The sequence below is a fragment of the Callorhinchus milii genome, unplaced genomic scaffold (genome assembly GCF_018977255.1).
Source record: "Callorhinchus milii isolate IMCB2004 unplaced genomic scaffold, IMCB_Cmil_1.0 Scaffold17, whole genome shotgun sequence".
NCBI classification, from domain to species: Eukaryota; Metazoa; Chordata; class Chondrichthyes; order Chimaeriformes; family Callorhinchidae; genus Callorhinchus; species Callorhinchus milii.
This window is the reverse complement of record NW_024704758.1, coordinates 3,889,122-3,909,336: the sequence shown is the minus strand read 5'-3', so window position 1 is coordinate 3,909,336 and position 20,215 is coordinate 3,889,122. Positions and strand designations below refer to the sequence as shown.

The 20,215-nt window shown below is 45.3% G+C and overlaps 1 protein-coding gene across 2 annotated transcripts in view; it reads left to right on the top strand.

Annotated features, from left to right (window-relative positions):
- Positions 1-20,215, top strand: part of ddb1 (damage-specific DNA binding protein 1) — a 31,389-nt gene that overhangs the window by 8,246 nt on the left and 2,928 nt on the right. For both annotated transcript variants that reach the window (XM_007887414.2, XM_007887415.2), the window contains exons 7-26: positions 1,258-1,416; positions 2,207-2,290; positions 2,890-3,006; positions 3,233-3,335; positions 4,717-4,792; positions 5,456-5,564; positions 5,945-6,123; positions 6,260-6,420; positions 6,998-7,105; positions 8,340-8,547; positions 9,634-9,729; positions 12,420-12,531; positions 12,767-12,890; positions 13,438-13,602; positions 14,714-14,808; positions 16,874-17,044; positions 17,337-17,446; positions 18,069-18,238; positions 18,740-18,842; positions 20,089-20,212. In XM_007887414.2, coding sequence (XP_007885605.1) covers positions 1,258-1,416; positions 2,207-2,290; positions 2,890-3,006; positions 3,233-3,335; positions 4,717-4,792; positions 5,456-5,564; positions 5,945-6,123; positions 6,260-6,420; positions 6,998-7,105; positions 8,340-8,547; positions 9,634-9,729; positions 12,420-12,531; positions 12,767-12,890; positions 13,438-13,602; positions 14,714-14,808; positions 16,874-17,044; positions 17,337-17,446; positions 18,069-18,238; positions 18,740-18,842; positions 20,089-20,212 — 2,574 coding nt within the window. The remainder of the gene's footprint in view (positions 1-1,257; positions 1,417-2,206; positions 2,291-2,889; positions 3,007-3,232; positions 3,336-4,716; positions 4,793-5,455; positions 5,565-5,944; positions 6,124-6,259; positions 6,421-6,997; positions 7,106-8,339; positions 8,548-9,633; positions 9,730-12,419; positions 12,532-12,766; positions 12,891-13,437; positions 13,603-14,713; positions 14,809-16,873; positions 17,045-17,336; positions 17,447-18,068; positions 18,239-18,739; positions 18,843-20,088; positions 20,213-20,215) is intronic.

Genomic DNA, 20,215 nt, shown 5'->3' with positions numbered 1-20,215 from the left:
TGGAAATAGTTTCCCCTTGCTCACTCTATCGAATCCCCTCATAATTTTGAAAACTTCTATTAAGGCTCCTCTTAACCTCTTCTGCTCAAATGAGTATAATCCTAGCTTCTCTAGCCTCTCCTGATACCTGAAGTCCCTCATTCCTGGTACCATCCTGGTAAATCTCTTTTGCACCCTCTCCAACATCCTTCCTAAAGTGTGGTGCCCAGAACTGAACACAGTCTCTCGCTGAGGCCTAACCAGTGTTTTATAAAGGTTCATCATAACTTCCTGACTTTTGTCTTCTATGCCCCTATTTATAAAGCCTAGTATCCTAAATGCTTTTTTTAACAGCTTTATCTACTTGTCCTGAGACCTTCAAAGATTTACTTATATGAACCCGCAGGTCTCTCTGTTCCTTCACCCCCTTTAAGATTTTATCATCAGCTTATATCGTCTCTCCTCATTCTTCCTCCCAAAATGCATCACTTTGCATTTATCCACATTAAACTTCATCTGCCACATGTCTGCCCATTCTATCAGTCTGTCTATGTCCACTTGCAGTCTGCTACTATCTTCCTCACTGTTTATTACTTTTACCAGCTTAGTATCATCTGCAAACTTGGAAATTGTACTCCCTATATCCAAGTCCAGGTCATTTATATAGATCAAAAACAACAGTGGTCCCAATACCGACCCCTGGGGGACACCACTCCACACTTCACTCCAGTCAGAGAAACAGCTGTTCATTGACACACTCTGTTTTCTGTCTCCCAGCCATTTCTGTATCCATGCTGCCACTGTCCCTTTAATACCATTGGTTTCTATTTTTCTTACAAATCTCTTATGTGGCACTTTATCAAACAGCCTTTTGGAAATCCATATAAACTAATCAACTGAGCTACCTTCATCCACCCTCTTCGTTACTTCATCAAAAAACTTTATCAGGTTTGCTAGACACGATTTGTCTTTAACAAATCCATGTTGGCTGTCCTTTATTAACCCATATTTTTCTAAGTGAAAAAAAGATATTTTTCTAAGTGAAAAAACCCATATTTTGCTAAGAGATTGTGGGGTGATATATTTGCCTGCCATGTTCACCTACAAAACACACAATCACTACACTTTATAATGAAGTGCTTTAAGACATTCCCTCCCCCAAATGAAAGTAGATATATCATATGAAGATTGATTATTATTATAAATCATTTTGTGAAGTGAGATGTTTTGCTGTACTGTAAATATTATCTTTAACGCTATCCTTGTGTTTGTTTTCAGCAAAGCACCATTGTATGTCACAACCGCGTAGATCCCAACGGCTCTCGGTACCTGCTAGGAGACATGGAAGGGCGACTGTTTATGCTGTTGCTGGAGCGGGAGGAACAGATGGATGGAAATATCACTGTCAAAGACCTGCGGGTGGAGCTTCTGGGAGAGGTCAGCACTGGCACACACACACACCTGTCCTGTATTCCACTTCTACAACAGTGGATGATCATATTGTGTTTGAGATTAAACCTTTCCTGTGATTTTGAGACTGAATACAGCATGGTTTCCTGTTGATGTATATCCTGAGATTTCTCACTCAAATGGCTGTTTTTCATGCGTTTTCTTCAGCGCTCCAAAACACTATCCTGCATGAAGGGTGCTACACAAACGCAAGTTGTTGTGCGAGCCCAGAAACTGAGTGTTGGTGGTATTCACTGTTGCCAGCTGACACTAGTGCAGTACTGGGGAGGGATGCTGCACTGACAGAGGTGCCGACCTTTAGTTCAGACATTAAACTGAAGACCCTTTTGTTTGGGTTAAAGGTCCTCCATCACCGATTTGAAAGAAGGATTGTTCTGGATAACAATCTCCAGATAAATTATCCATCACCTCATGGCAGCTTATGGAACCTTGCTGTGTACAAAATGGCTGCTACTTTTTCATCTACAAAATGAGTCATTGTGCTTGTCAATAATTGCTGTGAAGCTGTTTGATATATCTTGAGAAGGTGCTCTATTATGCATGTTTCCTACTTGCTTTTATAATACGTTCTGATATAATTTATATTGGAGTTTTAGGGTAAGGTGGGGTGAGGGTGTCAAACTGCATCAGATAATGATCATTACACCTAGTGGCTATAAAATGCAAACTCCACATTGCAAAGTGAATATCATTCTCGATGATCTATTGACATTAACTTATGTTCTAATATTATCTTAAATCCCTCTGTCTCCCACAGACCTCTATTGCAGAATGCCTGACATATCTTGACAATGGAGTTGTGTTTGTTGGATCTCGCCTTGGAGACTCCCAGCTGGTCAAAGTAAGTAATTGAATTCTGAGAGCATGCTTGGGCTCCGTCATAAGCACTTGCCAAGCAAAACGTTTATTGTCTTGCTCTGTGCCACTTGAATTCAAGATCCTCATCCTCACCTACAAGGCCATTCACGGCCTCGCTCCCTCCTACCTCTCTGACCTACTATCCCACTACCTACCTGCCCGTACCCTCCGTTCCTCTGGCTCCGGTCTGCTCCACATCCCCCGCCCCACCCGCCCTACCATCGGTGGCCGGGCCTTCAGCCTCTCAGCCCCTAGGCTCTGGAACTCTATCCCCCAGTGCCTTCGCCGCCTCCTCCCTTTCCTCCTTCAAGGCCGGTCTCAAGACCTTTCTCTTTGACCGTGCCTTCAGCTCCCCTCTCGACTCTCTACCCCTCCTCGCTCCCTCCCTTCCCTCCCCCTGACCATTTCCCCCCTGCTCGGGTCCTGACCCAACTGTACAGCGCCTTGGGACGTCCTCCCGACGTGAAAGGTGCTCTATAAATGGAATTTTGTTGTTGTTGTTGTTGAAGTGGAGAGTGGCAGGTGATAAGACAGCTCAAACTTCCCACCTGAATTTAATTGTGTAATATCCTCTTGTTCCAGTTAAACGTAGACAGCAATGAGCAAGGCTCTTACGTTGCTGGCATGGAAACCTTCACCAACTTGGGCCCCATTGTGGACATGTGCGTCGTAGATCTGGAAAGGCAAGGCCAGGGCCAGGTAAGACCGAGCTTCAAGTGAATCACTCTATATACCACATCATGTGTGTGCGAGCTAGATGATGCACATCCCCACATGCTTGCTTGTGTGTGTGCACGCTCGCATGTGGTTGTGCACGTGCTGGTGTGAGTGTGTGTGCGCGTGTGGCCAAAATATTCCTCAATGCCAGATTTTTGTTGGATATTCATGTGCATGTGTCTGACTCTGATCTTTGTGTGCCATGCAGCTCGTCACCTGTTCAGGAGCGTTTAAGGAAGGCTCACTGAGAATCATCCGCAATGGGATTGGTATCCATGAACATGCCAGCATTGATCTTCCTGGTATTAAGGGTAGGTACCGCCTAAACTCATTGCATGTGAACCCAAGGGAAGGCTTATTTTAGACTGATCATGCGGTTGGGAAAAAAGGCTTAGTGAGGTCCTTGCCTCGTGGGTAAGAGAAACAGAGAAAAATGCTTGTAACGATGGACACTGTGGCATTTTATTGCTGTGACCAGGAAGCTCTGAAATGTTTCTGCAAAAGAGAAACTGGTAGATTATATCTACAGTCCAGGCATGCCAGCTGCTCTGACTTGAACCAAGAGGACTGGTTTGTAGATATCAGCACCAAGCTTTGAAACATCAGATGGTATTTTCTTTTCATTTGTATTTTATTTCTCTGATATTTTAAACTTGGTGCTTTTCGAATGTTCTCCTTGCCAGCCTGCCCAGCTGCACTCTCCAAAAGCTTCAGCTGATCTGGAACGTTGTAGTTTGAGTCCTCCCGTACAAAGTTCTGCACAGACATGCTTGCTGAACATTGATCCCGAGTACTCCAGAGGATCCGTGTCCTGACCTCCAAATCCCTCTATATTCTTGGTCATCCTACTAATGTAATTCTGGAATCATAGACATTTACAGTGCAGAAGGAGACAATTCAGTCCATCAAGTTTTCACTGACTCTCTGTGCAAGGTGGTCATTCAGTCCCACTACCCGTCCTATCCCATTTGAGCCTCTATCCTTCGAATACCCTCTACTTCCCTCTTGAAACCCACAATGCACTTTGCCGCTACCATCTTGGAAAGAAGAGCGGTTGAAGCCAGGTGACTGGAATGAAGTGAGAAAAAGCCCTGATAGTGGGACAAAACAACAACAACAAAATTACATTTGTATAGCGCCTTTCATGTCGGGAGGACGTCCCAAGGCACTGGACAGACAGAGTTACGGACCCGAGCTGAGGGTCGGGGAGGGGGAAGTAGGGAGATCGAAAGCACGGTCGAAGAAGAGGGTCTTGAGGTGGGTCTTGAAGGTGGCGAGGGAGGGGGCGAGGTGGAGGGACTGCGGGATGGAGTTCCATAGGATGGGTGCAGAGTGGCGGAACTCCCGATCGCTGATAGTGGGGCAAGCAAGGCGGGGGACGTGAAGCAGGCCGGAGCCTGCTGAGCGAACACGGTGGTAGGGGGTTAGGAGGTCGGAGAGGTAGGGGGGAGCAAGACCGTGGAGGGGTTTGAAGGTGAGGATCAGGATGGAGGTGATAGGGTCACAGAACCTGGTGCAGGAGAGGACACGGGCTGCAGAGTTCTGGATGATCCTGAGTTGAGCCTCAATGTAATGGGACAGATGATCTGGAAGGATGAGTCCTGTAAATTGCTGTAAATTTCTATGGTCCTGTGTTGGGTCCGAACCTCTGTTGTGATATTGACTTGGCTCCTTCATTCTATCCTCTCTCAGGTCTGTGGCCTCTGCGTTCTGACTCCACACGGGACACTGATGACATGCTGGTGCTCTCTTTTGTTGGACAGACTCGGTAAGAGGCAAAACTCTTAATATGTGTGGACTTTGCAGTTTTGTTACAAGTTGAATATAGTATTGTCCAGCCTCTGCCAAAGAGTGAGTACAATCAACGTTGCAGCAATTGTTGCTGGAAAAGGAGAATGTTTTGGTTTATATTAAAGGGTTTGATCTTGAATATTTCTATGATGGGGAAAGATTTCATCATGTTAAAATGGAACTTTTGTTGTAACTGGCAAAGAGAAGCATTGATTGGGTATTTTCTGAGGCACACTTGTACCACCATGTGACAGAACAGTGGTACTGCAGGAACATTAACTCGCCCATTTTGTAAACCAAATTACCCCCCGTATATCACCTTAAGTCATTTGTGCAGACCTGGCAATACAAGCCTTGCTTTTATTCCTGGTTTAAATGGTTTACCACAGTGTTCTTGAGTGGTGTGGTGGTTTGGTATTAAGGGTGTAGATTTAATCTCCAGAGGTTATAGCCCTTGCTTCTGGTGTGTGTAATTACAGTGCATTGCGGTGTGTGTTTTTGCAGTACATTGATTGAGGTTTGTTATTATAATAATAATAATAATCCTTGCATTTGATATAGCGCTTTTCACGTCTTCTAGACGTCTCAAAGCGCTTCACAGAATGGAATGTAAAGTGAATTGACTGTATATTTATTGCAGTGTATTGATGCTGAATGGGGAGGAGGTGGAGGAGACTGAGATGCCAGGATTCGTGGATGATCAGCAGACCTTCTACTGTGGTAATGTGGCCCACCAGCAGCTCATTCAGGTGAGAGAACCCCAGATATGGAATACATCAAATACGCTTGTGTCAATGTAGGTCCAGAGGTTTAGCAAGTTTATTTTACACTGACTGTAGAGATGTGGGTATATTTACACTGACTACAGTGATGTAGGTTTATTCACACTGATTATAGTGATGTGAGTTTATTTACACTGACTGTAGTGATGTGAGTATATTTTACATTGAGGATGTGGGTGAGACTGTCTATAGTGACTCTTTATGAGACTTGGGCATGTATAAAACAGCTGTTGGATTTTCTTACAAAATGTTCGCTACACTTAGCAATGATTCCTGTAACCTTTCAACCTTAAATCGTGTAGAAGTCCCAAGTTTTTTTTTTAATAACGTGTGTGTGCGTTATACAGATAACGTCTGGGTCAGTGCGACTGGTCAGCCAAGAGCCCAAATCACTGGTCAGTGAATGGAAGGAACCCAATGGAAAGAACGTGAGTGTGGCATCCTGCAACAGCAGCCAGGTGGTGGTGGCTGTGGGCCGTGTGCTGTATTACCTGGAGATCCATCCTGTAGAGCTCAGACAGATCAGGTGAGCAGCCATTCTGTTCTCTCATCTGATGCTAAAGAGCTTTAGAGCTGCAGTATTTTCTGTCTGTTCTACATTACCCAGATTTGATTCCTGGACTCGGGGTCGGCTAGTCACTCGTCTCTGTTTAATTCTGCAGCTCCATTGAGATGGAGCACGAGGTGGCATGTCTGGATATCACTCCCCTGGAGGGCAGCACAATGTCACCCTTATGTTCTGTGGGTCTTTGGACAGACATTTCAGCTCGGATCCTCAAGCTGCCATCGTTTGAGACCATGCACAAAGAGATGCTCGGAGGAGGTAAGCTTTAACGGAATCCCCAGTCATTGAGCATCCTGTTACACTGAGGCTTCTCATGAGACCCTTACAAGATGCTGCTGCTAAAATCTCTCTCTCTGAGTTGATAACAACAAACGTATTTACTTCATTATGGTTATAGCTTTACGGTTGTTGCATTAACAGAATAAAGATTTGGATCTTGGGAGATCAGCCTTCACTAACACTATTTAAAAAATGTTGATCTTGTGTGTGGTTTGCTTTTGCCTAAACTGCCTCAGGGTGAGGGAGAAATGATGCCTGGATATGCCAGACATCGACTTCTTGGGAATCAACTCAAATCCACGTCTGAGCAGAGTAGCAGGGGTTGCCTCCAACTCATTGTTGGGTACAGTCTTTTGCACATCTTCCCAGGTTGGACTCTGAGGTGGTGCCTTGCTCCATGTTGCAGCTGGTACATTGAGATATTTTGATTACCTGATAAGGTTCTGTCTTAAATGCAAGATTAATTATTTTATTATTCTAACTAGTCCTAGTTGACTTTTTTATGTTTGAAGTGAAACCACCTCCATTTCCTACTCCCTGCTGTGCCCTTTTCCAGAAATCATCCCACGCTCCATCTTGATGACGACATTCGAGGGCAGCCACTACCTGCTGTGTGCTCTGGGCGACGGCGCTCTCTTTTACTTTGGGCTTGATATAGAAACAGGTACTGTATTAATAGCCATGCCTAGTGTGTGCCTGTGACTACGTGGGCTTTTGATTACGTCCAGCAGCAGCACAAAGTCTGTTAATGCCATCGATTTCAACTGATTTATCACTGAATCTGAACAGTTGGACACCTTTCAATCTGGACTATAATAGGTTATTCCCCTTATAGGTCCTCTCCCTCTTTCTGCATGAAATGATTGATTGATGACTTTTTTTTCCATTTCATTCAAGAAAAGACGTGGATAAAAACAAAACTATTTTAGGATGTGGGTACACACCTGCGATTTCCTCATGTGGTGGGTGGGCTTCTGATCACAGTCAGGGGAGGGAGAGCAGGCATCGGGCAGAGCAAGTTGCTCAAAGAGCAACAATGATCTGTAATGCGTCCAGCAGCAGCTCAGCGGTCTTAATGCCATTAGTTTCAGCTGATTTATCACTGACTCTGAACAGTTGGAATAACCTGTAGGTTATTTCCCTTATAGGCGTCCTGTAGCTCAGTGGTTAGAGCACTTGCCTTGCAAGCGAGGGAACCTGGGTTTGATTCCCTGGCAGGGTGAAATGTTGGACAAGTTTTCTTACTCTACATGCCTGTTTATCCAGCAGTAAGTAAGAACCCGATTGTTAGTTGCTTGGTGGATCACTTTTCTAGGGGTAATAATCCCTTCAAAATGTTTTTAAAAATTAAGTCAATCCACTCCTGTTGCGTTTCACCCACAAAATATACAGTCAATTTACTTTAGCACACAGTATATTTTGTGAAGCGCTTTGAGTCTTCTCGAAGACATCATAACGCACTATATCTAATGCAAGGATTATTATTAAGGGGAATAATAGGAAAGCCTGCGCCAAATTAATACCTTGTTTCGAGTAGCTACCGAACTGCAATACCCATGGCACAGCCATAAACAAAGATGTAATTCAATAAAGAAAAATGTATTTGGTTGACCAACCAAAAAGGTTGGTCACCACTGGTGAAGAGGGAGGTTTAATCTGTATCTTGCCTGTGCTGTAACTGACCTGGGAGTACTGAATGGCACGGTGTACATGGAGCTTTGCTCTGTCTCTAACCTGTGCTGTCACTGACTTGGAAGCGTGGATGGGCAGTGTAGAGGGAGGTTTAATCTGTATCTAACGTGCTGAAATTGGCCTGGGAGTACTGCATGGACAAAAAAACAATTGACAGTATTTCATTGATGGGGAACTGATGGCTTTTACTGTATATTTTTGATCAGGTTTATTGAGTGACCGAAAGAAAGTCACTCTGGGAACACAGCCCACAATGCTGCGAACCTTCCGCTCTCTGTCCACCACAAATGTCTTTGCCTGCTCCGACCGGCCCACTGTCATCTACAGCAGCAATCACAAGCTGGTCTTCTCCAATGTTAACCTCAAAGAAGTAAATTACATGTGTCCCCTGAACTCTGAGGGTTACCCTGACAGGTGAGTGAGCCTGGAATGCTTTTGGGGTGGAGGTCAAGTGATTTGAATCTGTCCTTGAGATGGAGGGGAGGAGAGTATATGGTTTGTTCAGAAACCCTTGCCACCAGCAAGGAACTTAATGCGTTTGTGCTCATTTTAGCAACAGGAGACGACAATCTAGTACGTGGGAACTGATCATTTCACTTCTGAGAGCTGGGTTGGCTGTCCTCTAGTGGGATATCCTTGAGACTAAGCTGTCTCCAAAGTAATGTGCTTGGCAACAGAATATTGGAATTGAGTCCACCCTCTCAGTAGTCTAAGGCCTCTGGATTCTGAGCCAAGCAGGGCACAGCTGAGGTCTGACTAGCTAGTCAGCCGGTCTCATCGGCAGGACTTGGAGAGTGTAGGAGGGTGGGGTTGCGCCCGGAAAACAAACTTGCACCAAGGGTTTTTAATTAAAATAAAGTTGGTTGTATTTTGAAAAGGAAGCCATTGCTTTGTACAGCCATCTTCAACAGAACTTTCCCACCTCTCATGAGCACTCAGCTATATACTGGTGCTATTCATTAGCAGCTTTCTGGTGCCCAATTAGCAATTAACGTCAAACAACCCTGATTGGAATCCAGCCGTGTTGAGGCACTTTGTTTAAACAATTAAAAAAAAACACCCTTCTTTACACATAAGGGGAGTGCCTATATCCATAGAAAGCAGGGATGGGGTTATTCCCCTGTCACAGAGAGGCAGATCTGTCACTGGACAGAGTTTTGTCCTGCTCAGCTTTCCCGTTCCCTGGACAGGCAGTGAGAAGCTAGTCGGACAGAGCTCTCAGTGGCAAGCTATGTGGTTGAAATGGAAGCAGGTGGGGGGGAGACTGTTTGGGGGAAGCCATTGTATGCCTGTTAAGTGGCATTGGTGGTGGTGTGATCCACAGTCCCTCTCTTAGGCAAGATGGGACCGCTGAGTAAAACCAAGAATCATGTAAATAAATCAGCCTCTATTGTTGGGTGCGTGGTTCTGACTATCACCATTGCATGAGCTCTCACGACTATACTACTGGGCTCCACTCAGGGGGGCTACTAACCCACCTGTCTTCCTTCTGCCTCATAGCTTGGCCTTAGCCAACAACAGCACTTTAACCATCGGAACCATTGACGAAATACAGAAATTACACATCCGCACGGTGCCGCTTAATGAGTCTCCGAAGTAAGTGATGTCATTCTTTACTCGGTATTAGGAAGGGGTGCAGTATTCAAGCTGTCTAGTCTGAGCCCGGCAACAGCTATTGTGGTTAGCAGACTATCTTGTTAGTGTGCAGCTTGAGTGGGGAAGGCTCTGTGTTTGTGTGTGGAATGTGTTGTGAGTGTGGGTGCACTCATTCTGAAGGTGAATGCTCAGTGTATCTGGAGATTGTTGTTAGCCAGGATACCAAGAGAAACTCCTTTTCCAATAGTGTCGCACGACCCTTAAAATCCACCTGTGAAGTCTTACCTGCTCTTGGGAGGACAGCGCCTCCGATAATGGGGCGCTATCTAGCACTGCACTAGACTGGGAGCTGAAATTCCCAACACAGGCTTGAACCACAACCTGACCCAGAGGCGAGAGAGTACCCAACTCAGTCAGGCTGCCATTATTAATGGTGGCGTTACATGCGCTTGTTATAAGTCCAGGTGTTTTATTAATTGTGTTTTCAGGTTAATAAATGAAATTATTTTCTATGATCTTATGAAATTTTGTACTCCATTCAGTTGCACAGACGTAGCTGAGCTCTAACAGACATTGAAGTGTATTTGAAGGTGACCTTTTTCTTGTCTGTACATTGCATGGGAGGATCAAAGCAGTCCTTCACTTTGTAGCAGATGTGTCAAAGTTGAGATGGTTTGAAGTGTTAAAAGTCTATTACTTAGTCGGAGTGTCAGAGTGATTAAATAAGCATGTTATTGTGAAAGTCAGTGAGTAAAATAAGGCAGTTTAACATGTGAAGTCTGAAGCGACTCTGTCCAATACTTGAGTGGTGGTTCGTATTCATTCAGGCAGAGATAGCGACTGATTTTATCGGGAAACATGGTGTTGATCTTGCTCACAGCCCGTCTCAATCATAAGGTGAATGCTTCATTTATCTAGAGGACTGTTTTTGGCCAGGACACTTGGAGAAACTTCTTCTCCTGTAGTGTCTCACGACTCTTAAGATCACCTGTAAACAAGCAGACGGTACCTTCACTTAACATCTCACGGAAAAACACCACCTCTGACAATGCAGTCCATCCACAGCACTGGGTTGCAGTGTCAGCCTATACTGTGTGAGCTGGTGTCCTGACGTGGGGCTTAAAGTGTTTTGAAACTTTCCCAGTAACTGAAGATCACTTGGGTAAGAGCTGAAAGTATGGTTTCCATTGGTTTGCTTGTTTCTGGTCCCCAGCAATGACTCTTATGTATTGGGGGTCATTATGGCCCTGAGGGTAACTTAGCGTCAATGCTGCTAGAAAGTTGTACAGATTACACAGGAGGCTGGGCACCAAGTCTCTCCTCACTTTATGGACCCAGACACTGAAATCAAGTACAGCTTTAGAAGTACAGTAACCCCCAGCTTACCACTGGCAGGTCAGTGAAACCTCTGGGTATCTAGAATTCGAACCAAGCTTGACCCAGCCCAAAATGGAAAATTATATTAAAAAATATCTCCACCAGCCACTCTCCTAGCTCAAGCGCCCCACACCGTGCTTGCTGGCCATCAGTGGCCAGGCAGCAATATCGACTTTGACTCAGTTTAAATCCCATTAGCTTATTCACTAACTTCTAGTGGGATTCAACCTATTACAATACCGATACAGGCATTTTTCAGCACTGAAAAAATCCATCGGCAACAAAAGCCGGTAAATGTGAGTACCAACATTGTAATTACTCTTAGCTGGAAATTTCAGATCGGATCTTCCCTTCGCCCCCTCCCAATTAGTCCAGCAACCTGGCGGTTTAATATATATAATCCTTTAGGCTGATGCTTTCATTTGCATTGCCATTTGTTCCCTGTATGTAAGCAGTATTATCTTGTGTGGGTATAAGGGGACTAGCCTGATTTAAAGGATGGGAGCAATCTCAGGCAGTTTCCGATTTAATTGAAGCAAGACTTTGTAACAGATTGTGAATCTATGAGTGGGGCTGTGGGTCTGAATGCTGTAGACTCATGACCAGTCTGCTGTTCTTTTGCTCTATTGAATCTAGCTTGATTACGAGCTAACAGTGGCAGCCGCCTGGCACTGTTTGCTATCACCTCTGAGATCTGTATTGATTTACAGGTCAGGTTGGTCACAGTCTCCTTCACTGCAAGAGTGCTGTGTGAGGTAACTGTGGGCAGCCTTGGTCCAGCTCTTTAATATGGTACCACTGGTGCTTGGAGAGGAAAAGCAGAAACTGAACTAAACAACAAGAGTAATTTGCATTAATTTAGCAGCCTTCACACAGCGTAGTGTCTTGGAACGCTTAACAGTGGTGGAGCCTGACACTGAGCCAGGGAAAGAGAGATAGTGACCATAGGTACATTCAAAGAGAGTATTCAGGTTTGATCTGAAGATGGACGTAGGGAAAAGGTGGAGGGATTGAAGCAGAGTTCCAGAGTATTGAAGTAGTGGCTGAAAGTACGGCCGCTGATGGTGTATTGGCGGGGACGAGGGACATGCATGATGTTTACTAAATCGTGTCAAGTCACTGGAAATTTAATGATGCCTTTTTAAAGAATGTAAGAAAATGTGTTATAAAATGCTGCTGTTTATTGCTGTACTTTTTAAAAGGCTACATAAAGAAGTTGTCTACATTGCGGTTTTAATGCCCATGTGTGGCCCATTGGCTTTTCCTTGTCTCAAAGCCTGGCTTATGGCTTCTTCCTTCCTTGTGCCTTGCAGGAGGATCTGTTACCAGGAAGCGTCCCAGTGCTTTGGTGTGGTCAGTAGCAGAGTGGAGGTGCTGGATCCCAGTGGAGGCACCACCGTGCTGAGACCGAGTGCCAGCACTCAGGTACGTGAAGAGCACACTTCAACCACTGAGATGCCAGGGACACTCCTTTAAAAAGGGTAAATCTGAGCTGAGAAGGGCAGTGCTGCTCATGTATTATCTGCTTTTCATATTGGTGAAGCCACAGAGAGCTCGCTGTGAGCAATGTGAAATCACATTAACACAAGCTGGTATTGTGATCAACATTGATGGCACGGAACTCTCTGCGGAGCTGAACTCTTCTCTTTTTTTCTCTTAGGCTCTCTCCACCAGTGTCAGTTCCAGTAAGCTCTTCCCTAGCAGCACGTCACAGCACGAGAGCTCGTTTGGGGATGAAGTGGAAGTTCATAATCTGTTAATCATAGACCAGCACACATTCGAAGGTAAGAGCAGTGTCTGACACAGACCACCCACATCACAAGGTAAGAGCAGTGTCTGACACAGACCATGCACATCACAAGGTAAGGGCAGTGTCTGACACAGACCATGCATATGACCTAGTAGGTCAGGGCAAGCTCTTACATATGTCTGCTTCACTGATCTACATGGGATGTCTCGTCTCCAACCTTGCCGATTTAAAAACTAATTATTCATCTATCAGAGTCGACTGGTACAGGGCCCAGTATTGCTCCTTCAATTCACAGATGTTAAATTAGTGAGCTGAGATTGTAGGCATTTCTTATGTTAAATGTTGCTGCCAATACCCTCAACCTCTGCATGTCTCTGCTTCTACTCTGTCTGCTGTTAATTCCGTCTCTTCGACTGCATCTATGGTCGCCTCTTCCTTGCTTGGCATCTGACCCCGTCTCTGTGAAGCTAATGGACACATAGTGAAGGGCACTTAATAAATCCAAGTTGTTGCTGCTATTGTTTGTCCAGGTTAAGTGTGCTCTCTTTGTGCTTGTAACGGTGATTTTGTCTCCCGCTCAGTTCTCCACGCTCACCAGTTCCTGCAGAACGAGTACGCACTAAGTATTGTGTCTTGCAAGCTGGGCAAAGACACAAATACTTATTTCACCGTGGGCACGGCAATGGTTTATCCCGAGGAAGCAGAACCAAAGCAAGGCCGCATCATTGTTTTCCAGTATTCCGACGGTAGGTCAAGCACATTTAGTGGTTTTTAGCTGGTTTCTAACCAGTTAATGGCCCTTAGTTTTGGTTTCTCTGTTCCTCTCTCTCCTGATACAGACTGGTATAAACCCATTGCTCTTTTGGGCTACTACTGGTCTCTGTCATCAAAACCATACTGTTCCCAATTTTCAAACCAGTATTAGATAGGTTTTTGAATTTTCTTCAAATTGAGGAAAATTAATTCCCATCGTTAAACAATTTTTTGCACACTTATTGTTGTGAATCTGTGCAAATGGTGTTCAGGTTGCCCCAGACAAACTTTCTGCACATGTGGTTCATGCAAGCAGGAAGTGACATCCATGGTGACCTTGATTTGTAGATCACAAAAAAATCAAATTACCATTAAAGTAAAATAAACGTAGATATATCTGTCATGTTTATATAAAAAAAAACTAAAATCGGCAACACTAAGTCAAGAGATAATCACATTCTGAGATCTCTGACCCAGACCTGCACCTACGGTTTAACCTATAGTTAAAGAATGAATGCTGCATGACTTTCAAATTGGGAGGATGTCCAAAGTGCATTCTCAGTGTGGGTGGGCACCCAAAGTGGGGCTGGGACCTGAGGAGTGGGGGGAGAGGGAAAAGATGACTGAAAGCGCAAAGAGGTATGTTTTGAGATGTGCCTTGAAAGAGGGCTGGGAAGGAGGGAGCCAGTAAGTCTCTAGGATGGAGTTATGTAGAGTGGGGCAGAATGTCTGAAAGCCTGTCCGCTAACGGTGGGACGGATAGGATAGTTATGAAGTAGGCCACTGAGGCAAGCTCACTAAGCGAAGAAAGCAGTAGAGTTGAAGGAGGTTGCAGATGTGGGGTGAGGGAAGATATTTAAAAGTGAGAACAAGGATCTTCAACTTGACCCCTGGGGTATGAGGAGCAGGTAGAGCTGAGTGAAGGTGACGATGACAGGCTGCAAAATTCTGGATAATAATAATAATACTTGCATTTGATATAGTGCCTTATTACATCTTCGAGATGTCTCAAAGCGCTTCACGGAATATACTGTAAAGTTAATTAACTATTTGTGGGTGAAATAATGTTTGATCAATGTTCTGATCAATGTTTCATCTGCACAGGCAAACTTCAGACTGTAGCAGAGAAAGAAGTGAAAGGTGCCGTCTATTCTATGGTGGAATTTAATGGCAAACTGCTGGCGAGCATCAATAGCACGGTATGGTGGTGTCATGTCACTTCAAAATCATGGCCTGTTAACACATAATCTGTCCCAAAGACTGGCAGGAAGCAGAAGCCTTCCGTTCAGTATGTTCTGTTCTGTGTCCTCTTTTTCACGGGTTTCCCTATGCAGTCATAGTCAATGTGCCGCTTTCTCCAGAGGCACAATACCAATAATCAAAGAGAAATCCACAGATACTGGTCATCTGAAATTCTCCCTCCTGTCAGTCAGCTCCTAAGGTGCCAAGGAGAGAAGAGATTACTTGGTCCCACTTGACTGGAGGATGGAAGCTTCACTGAGTTGGTAGCACTCTTCCCCTCTGGATCAAGCCCCACATTAGGACTTGATGTCATAGTCTTGGCTGACACACCAGTACAGTACTGGGGAGTACTGCATTGTCAGAGGTGCTGTCCATTGGATCAGACCCTAAATATACACCTGGTCGGGTGATGTTTCACTCTGCAATGCAGAGTGAATGCGGAAGCACAGTTATGCTGTTGGGTGGATTAAGCATTTTGAAATGCTCCCCCCTCCCCCCCCGACATGAAAGGTGATATAGATGGATATATGTGCATTATATGCATCCCAGCTACCGCATTATAACAGTGCTCCACTGTGTAGTGTATTTCAACCCTTTAAACTGGCCTGTGTTTAATCGTTTGGAGAAAAGCAGGAATGTTTGGCCAGCTATTCTTGGGAGTTCAGCTATTCTAAGTGGGGTAGCTGGTGAACAGTTTCTGTAACCCAGGCTGCTCAGTGCAGTGGCAGCTCCTGAAAGGGTTACTCTTTTTAAGCTTGGTCTATTTTTGTCTGTTTCTGCCTCTGAAGGAAAGGGCTGGTGTGTGGGTGGGCGGGCTCCTGATCCTAGGCTTCTGTTAGATACCAAACCCCCTCTAACATGCGCTCCTGAAATCACTTTGACTTGTGCCTTTTCTCTCTGCCTTCAAAACTGTGCTGGTATCAATACACTTCAGTTTGCCCCTCATTTCCTCCTTACTCTGTGATTTGACACACTTTTTGCAAAGCTCTTGTGTGAAAGGGAGGTCCCAAAAGGCTTCACAGGATTTTACTGTAAAGTGTGGTAACTGTTAATTTTGTAGGCGGACCCGGCAGCTGATTTTGCGCGTAACAATGTGTCAAAATCACCTGTGCTGTGAATTTTATCGGGGATTGTTGGCCAGGACCCAGGGAGAAACTCTCGTGTTATATAATCAATCAATTCCTTTCGTTAATTTATTTTCTTCACCCTGTGAATTGCTCAGGCTGCTCTAGATACTGGGCTCTGTGTCTGTAAACACCGGCTAACTATAGAACCAGCAGTCAGTCTGAGCCTCCTGCTCAATCCTTCAATTTGTGACTTGTATTTGCAGTAACTTCACAAAGGCTGTCATTTAAGAAATACATTGTATTTATGGCACATTATTATGTTGGTTGTCTCAATAAGTTGCAGTATTTACTGTTAAGTGTTACCTTTTAAATGGGGAACAAAATGGAGAGCCGTTTTGCAAACAGCAAAGCCCCACAAACAACCATGAGGTGAATGAGCAATTTTTTAAATCCGGCAGATTGTTGGCCAGGATATGAGGAGACACTCCCTTCTCTTTTTGAATAGTACAGGATGGACCCGAACGGGTCCTCAGTTTAATGTCTCAGCTGAAGTACAGCATCTCTGATAATGTAGTGCTGCCCCAGTATCTTTTTTGCTCAGCCGAGTGTCTTAAGTAGAAATTGCTACCCGCTGATACTGTAACTTATCGTTGCCCTAACTTTCCAATAGTTAGTGTCTTCATATCAGACATAATTCATATATTCATATCTCAGCAAAACCTTGGCTATGTCAGTATGGGTTGAGCTGGAAATTGTACCATTACTTTGCTCTGACTTTGGTCAGTGAAGAGCTTCATTGGGTGTTGAATTTGGGCTCTAGGCATTGAAGAAACATGCGTTATACAAGTCCCGCATGTTGTGTGGGGAGTAGAAGGCTCTAGTTTCCTTCTAACCAGTGGGAGTGGATTGTAATTAGCTCTGTTACCTTCCTGTGATTCTGATCATATAATTCCAGGTACGGCTGTATGAATGGACAGCGGAGAAGGAGTTGCGTACAGAGTGTAACCACTACAACAACATTATGGCCCTTTATCTGAAGACAAAGGGAGACTTCATCCTGGTGGGGGACCTCATGCGCTCAGTGCTGCTTCTCGCATATAAACCAATGGAGGGGAATTTTGAAGAGGTATAAATGAACCTGGCTCTTTATTCTTAACTGTGCAGTGCAGAGGTGATCCCCTGCTGTTCCATTCCCTCCTTTCTGATAACCACGCTTCCTGCACTTCTTCGGCCCCCACCACTATAGAAGCTCAGGATGGAAGCTGGTCTCTTGATCCCATCTCTCCGCAGTACCCTGTATTGCCCCATATGACCCTGTGTTGGTGTTGTTTCTGTTGCATTTTTGGAGCTTGGCTGGTATTTCCCTGAGCACAAACAGTGAAGTACAAACCCAAGACCTTTTTTCTTCTCTTGGTCAGATTGCACGAGACTTCAACCCCAATTGGATGAGTGCTGTGGAAATATTAGATGATGATAATTTCCTGGGTGCAGAAAACTCCTTCAACTTGTTTGTATGTCAGAAGGACAGGTGAGGCGGTCATTTCCCACCCTCTTTTTTCTGGGTCAGATGTTCCCTTTAAATCACTCATTAGCCAGCATCCCTTTAAATGCAGCATTGTTTAACACATGAGAGGTCAGGCTGTTCTTTAGCCTCAGGTAGTCGGGCCGCTACCCTCCACTCAACACAATGTATTTTTATTATATTTTATTACATAAAACTGATAACTTGACACTGCGTTAACTTGTCATGGCCATTTTAGTCAGCTTGCTATCAGTGTCCGGGACATGTTTATTTATTTGTGTATTTATACATATGCCTAACTTGCCGCTGCTGGTAACTCATCATTTCAGTCCTTTTCCCTCGGAGTGACGAGTCATCAGGAGTTCACTATTTTTAAAATCGTTTCTTCCTATTTTGAGATCACACGTGAATAATACCACTCTCCCTCTCCCCCGCCTCCCACCACTCCCCATGGAAAAATATCTGCCTCTCACTCAGTGTCGCCACCTGATTGGGGGAAGGAGGGCAGGTTGTGATTTGAAAGCTTGGAGTGTTATACTGTCCAGATCAGGAGATTGCTGGCTAAGTGGCAGTAACAGTAGGCGGCTGTAGCTGTGGTACTTGCAGCAATGACTGTGTGTGTTTTTAGTGCGGCCACCACAGATGAGGAACGGCAGCACCTTCAGGAGGTGGGCCTCTTCCACCTGGGAGAGTTTGTCAACGTCTTTTGTCACGGCTCACTGGTGATGCAGAACCTGGGCGAGACGTCCACACCTACCCTGGGTTCGGTGCTCTTCGGCACAGTCAACGGCATGATCGGTGAGTGTCCTACATAGTGAGACCTTCTCTCTCCCCTGGCCCACTCAAAGGCTGCTGACCACAGCTTTGTCAGTGTGCAGCTCCCTAATGGATCGTATCACTCCGTTAATGGAGCCAGGACACAGCATTGGAACAGAAGAGGCTATTCAGCCCCTCATGCCTATTCTGCCATTCTGTTAGCTTCTGGCTGATATGTGCTCCATCTTCAAAAACAGTACTGTTCAATCTTACTCTTTAACAATGTCTGACCACAGATAACTGAATGTTAGATTAAACTGGAGATGGATGTGTGGTGCCATGTGGTACAGTGTCACGAACTAATTGAAAACTAATAGATCCTTCAGATATTCCCTGCAAATGCCTTCTTAGAATGAAATCTGACATAATTTAACACTGGCAGGTCAGGAGGGATCTGCTGCATTGGTTCCAACTCACCACTATTGTGTGGCTGCAGTTACAGGAGGATGTGCTGTAACTAATTGAAATGTTTCTGGTTTTCAGGTCTGGTTACTTCACTGTCCGAGAGTTGGTATAACTTCCTGCTGGATGTCCAGAATCGACTGAACAAAGTTATCAAAAGTGTGGGCAAGATCGAGCATTCATTATATCCTTTCAGCCACCAGCTAGTCTGCTCCTCCTCCCACAGCTCACAGGAGGATTGTAAATTGTCACCAGTCACAAGCACAGCCAAGGTCAGAATTCGCCCCAAAACACACAGTCACTACACTTCTCAGTAAATCTTGTGAAGCACTTTGAAACGTTCTCCCAATGTGAAATGTGCTGTATCAAATGTAACTTATTATTATAAAGTATTAGTGATGTTGAGTGACAAGCAACAGTATAGGCTTAATCCAAATGACCTCCTGCGCTGACTGACTATCAAATCAGGCTCCTTGACCCATATCAACTTGTCCGCTCCCTCTGCTCAGCAGACTCTGGAGCTGTGACTAACGGCTTTCATTCCTCTTGCTGTTTTGTAGCCAGTTTTAACTAATCTCCCAGTCATTCCCCAGCGGTCTGCGACTGAGACGATCCAGCTTTCGCTAACCTTCAGTGAGGGTCTTACTGTCCAGAACTGCCTGACGCGTTCATTTTCTCATAGGAAAACGAATAGATATTCGCTGCAAATCCCTTCTTATAATTAAATCTGACATAATTTAATACTGGTAGGTCAGGAGGGACCTGCTACATTGGGTCTAACTCACCACTATAGAGGCATCTTGTGTGGAGAGGCTGGAGGTTGCCTATGTCTGTGTGCTGGTGAGTGGGAATTCATTCAGAACTCTGCTGCCTGCATTCTCACCCGCACGAAACTCCGCTCCCCGATCACCCCAGTCCTGGCCAGACTGCACCGGCTCCTGTCCCAGAGAGGATCGATTTCAAGATCCTCACCCTTGTATTCAAGTCCCTGCACTCCTCTGCAACCCCCTACCTCTCTGACCTCCTCTCTCCTCAGCACAGTACCCGTTGCCTTTGTTCCTCCAGGTCTGGCCTCCTCCTTGTCCCCCGAGTCCTCTGCTCCACCCTCGGCGGCCGTGCCTTCAGCCACTACGCCCTGAGGTTCTGGAACTGCCTTTCTCACTTCCTTTGTCTCGCTCCCTCCCTTCCCATTTTCAGGTCTCTGCTGAAGACCTTTTCGACCGCGCCTTTGGTCACCTTCCCACCCCTCCCCTTGGCTCGGTCCCGGGAACCGAAACTGTAAAGCGCTCCGAGACGCCGTCTGGCGTGGAGGGCGCTGTATAAATCCAAGTTGTTGTTGAGACCCTCACATGTTCCACTCCCTCATGTGTTGTCGCTGTGTGGAGATAGCTGCTCTGCTGTTCAGGATCTGGTCCTTGACTTCTCTGTACCTGGAGGTCGTTTCACTCCGAGCGGAAGACAGAACCTGCCACAGGCTTCATCGATGGAGACCTCATCGAGAGCTTCCTGGATCTCAACAGAACCAAGATGCAGGAGGTGGCTGTAGGCCTACAGGTA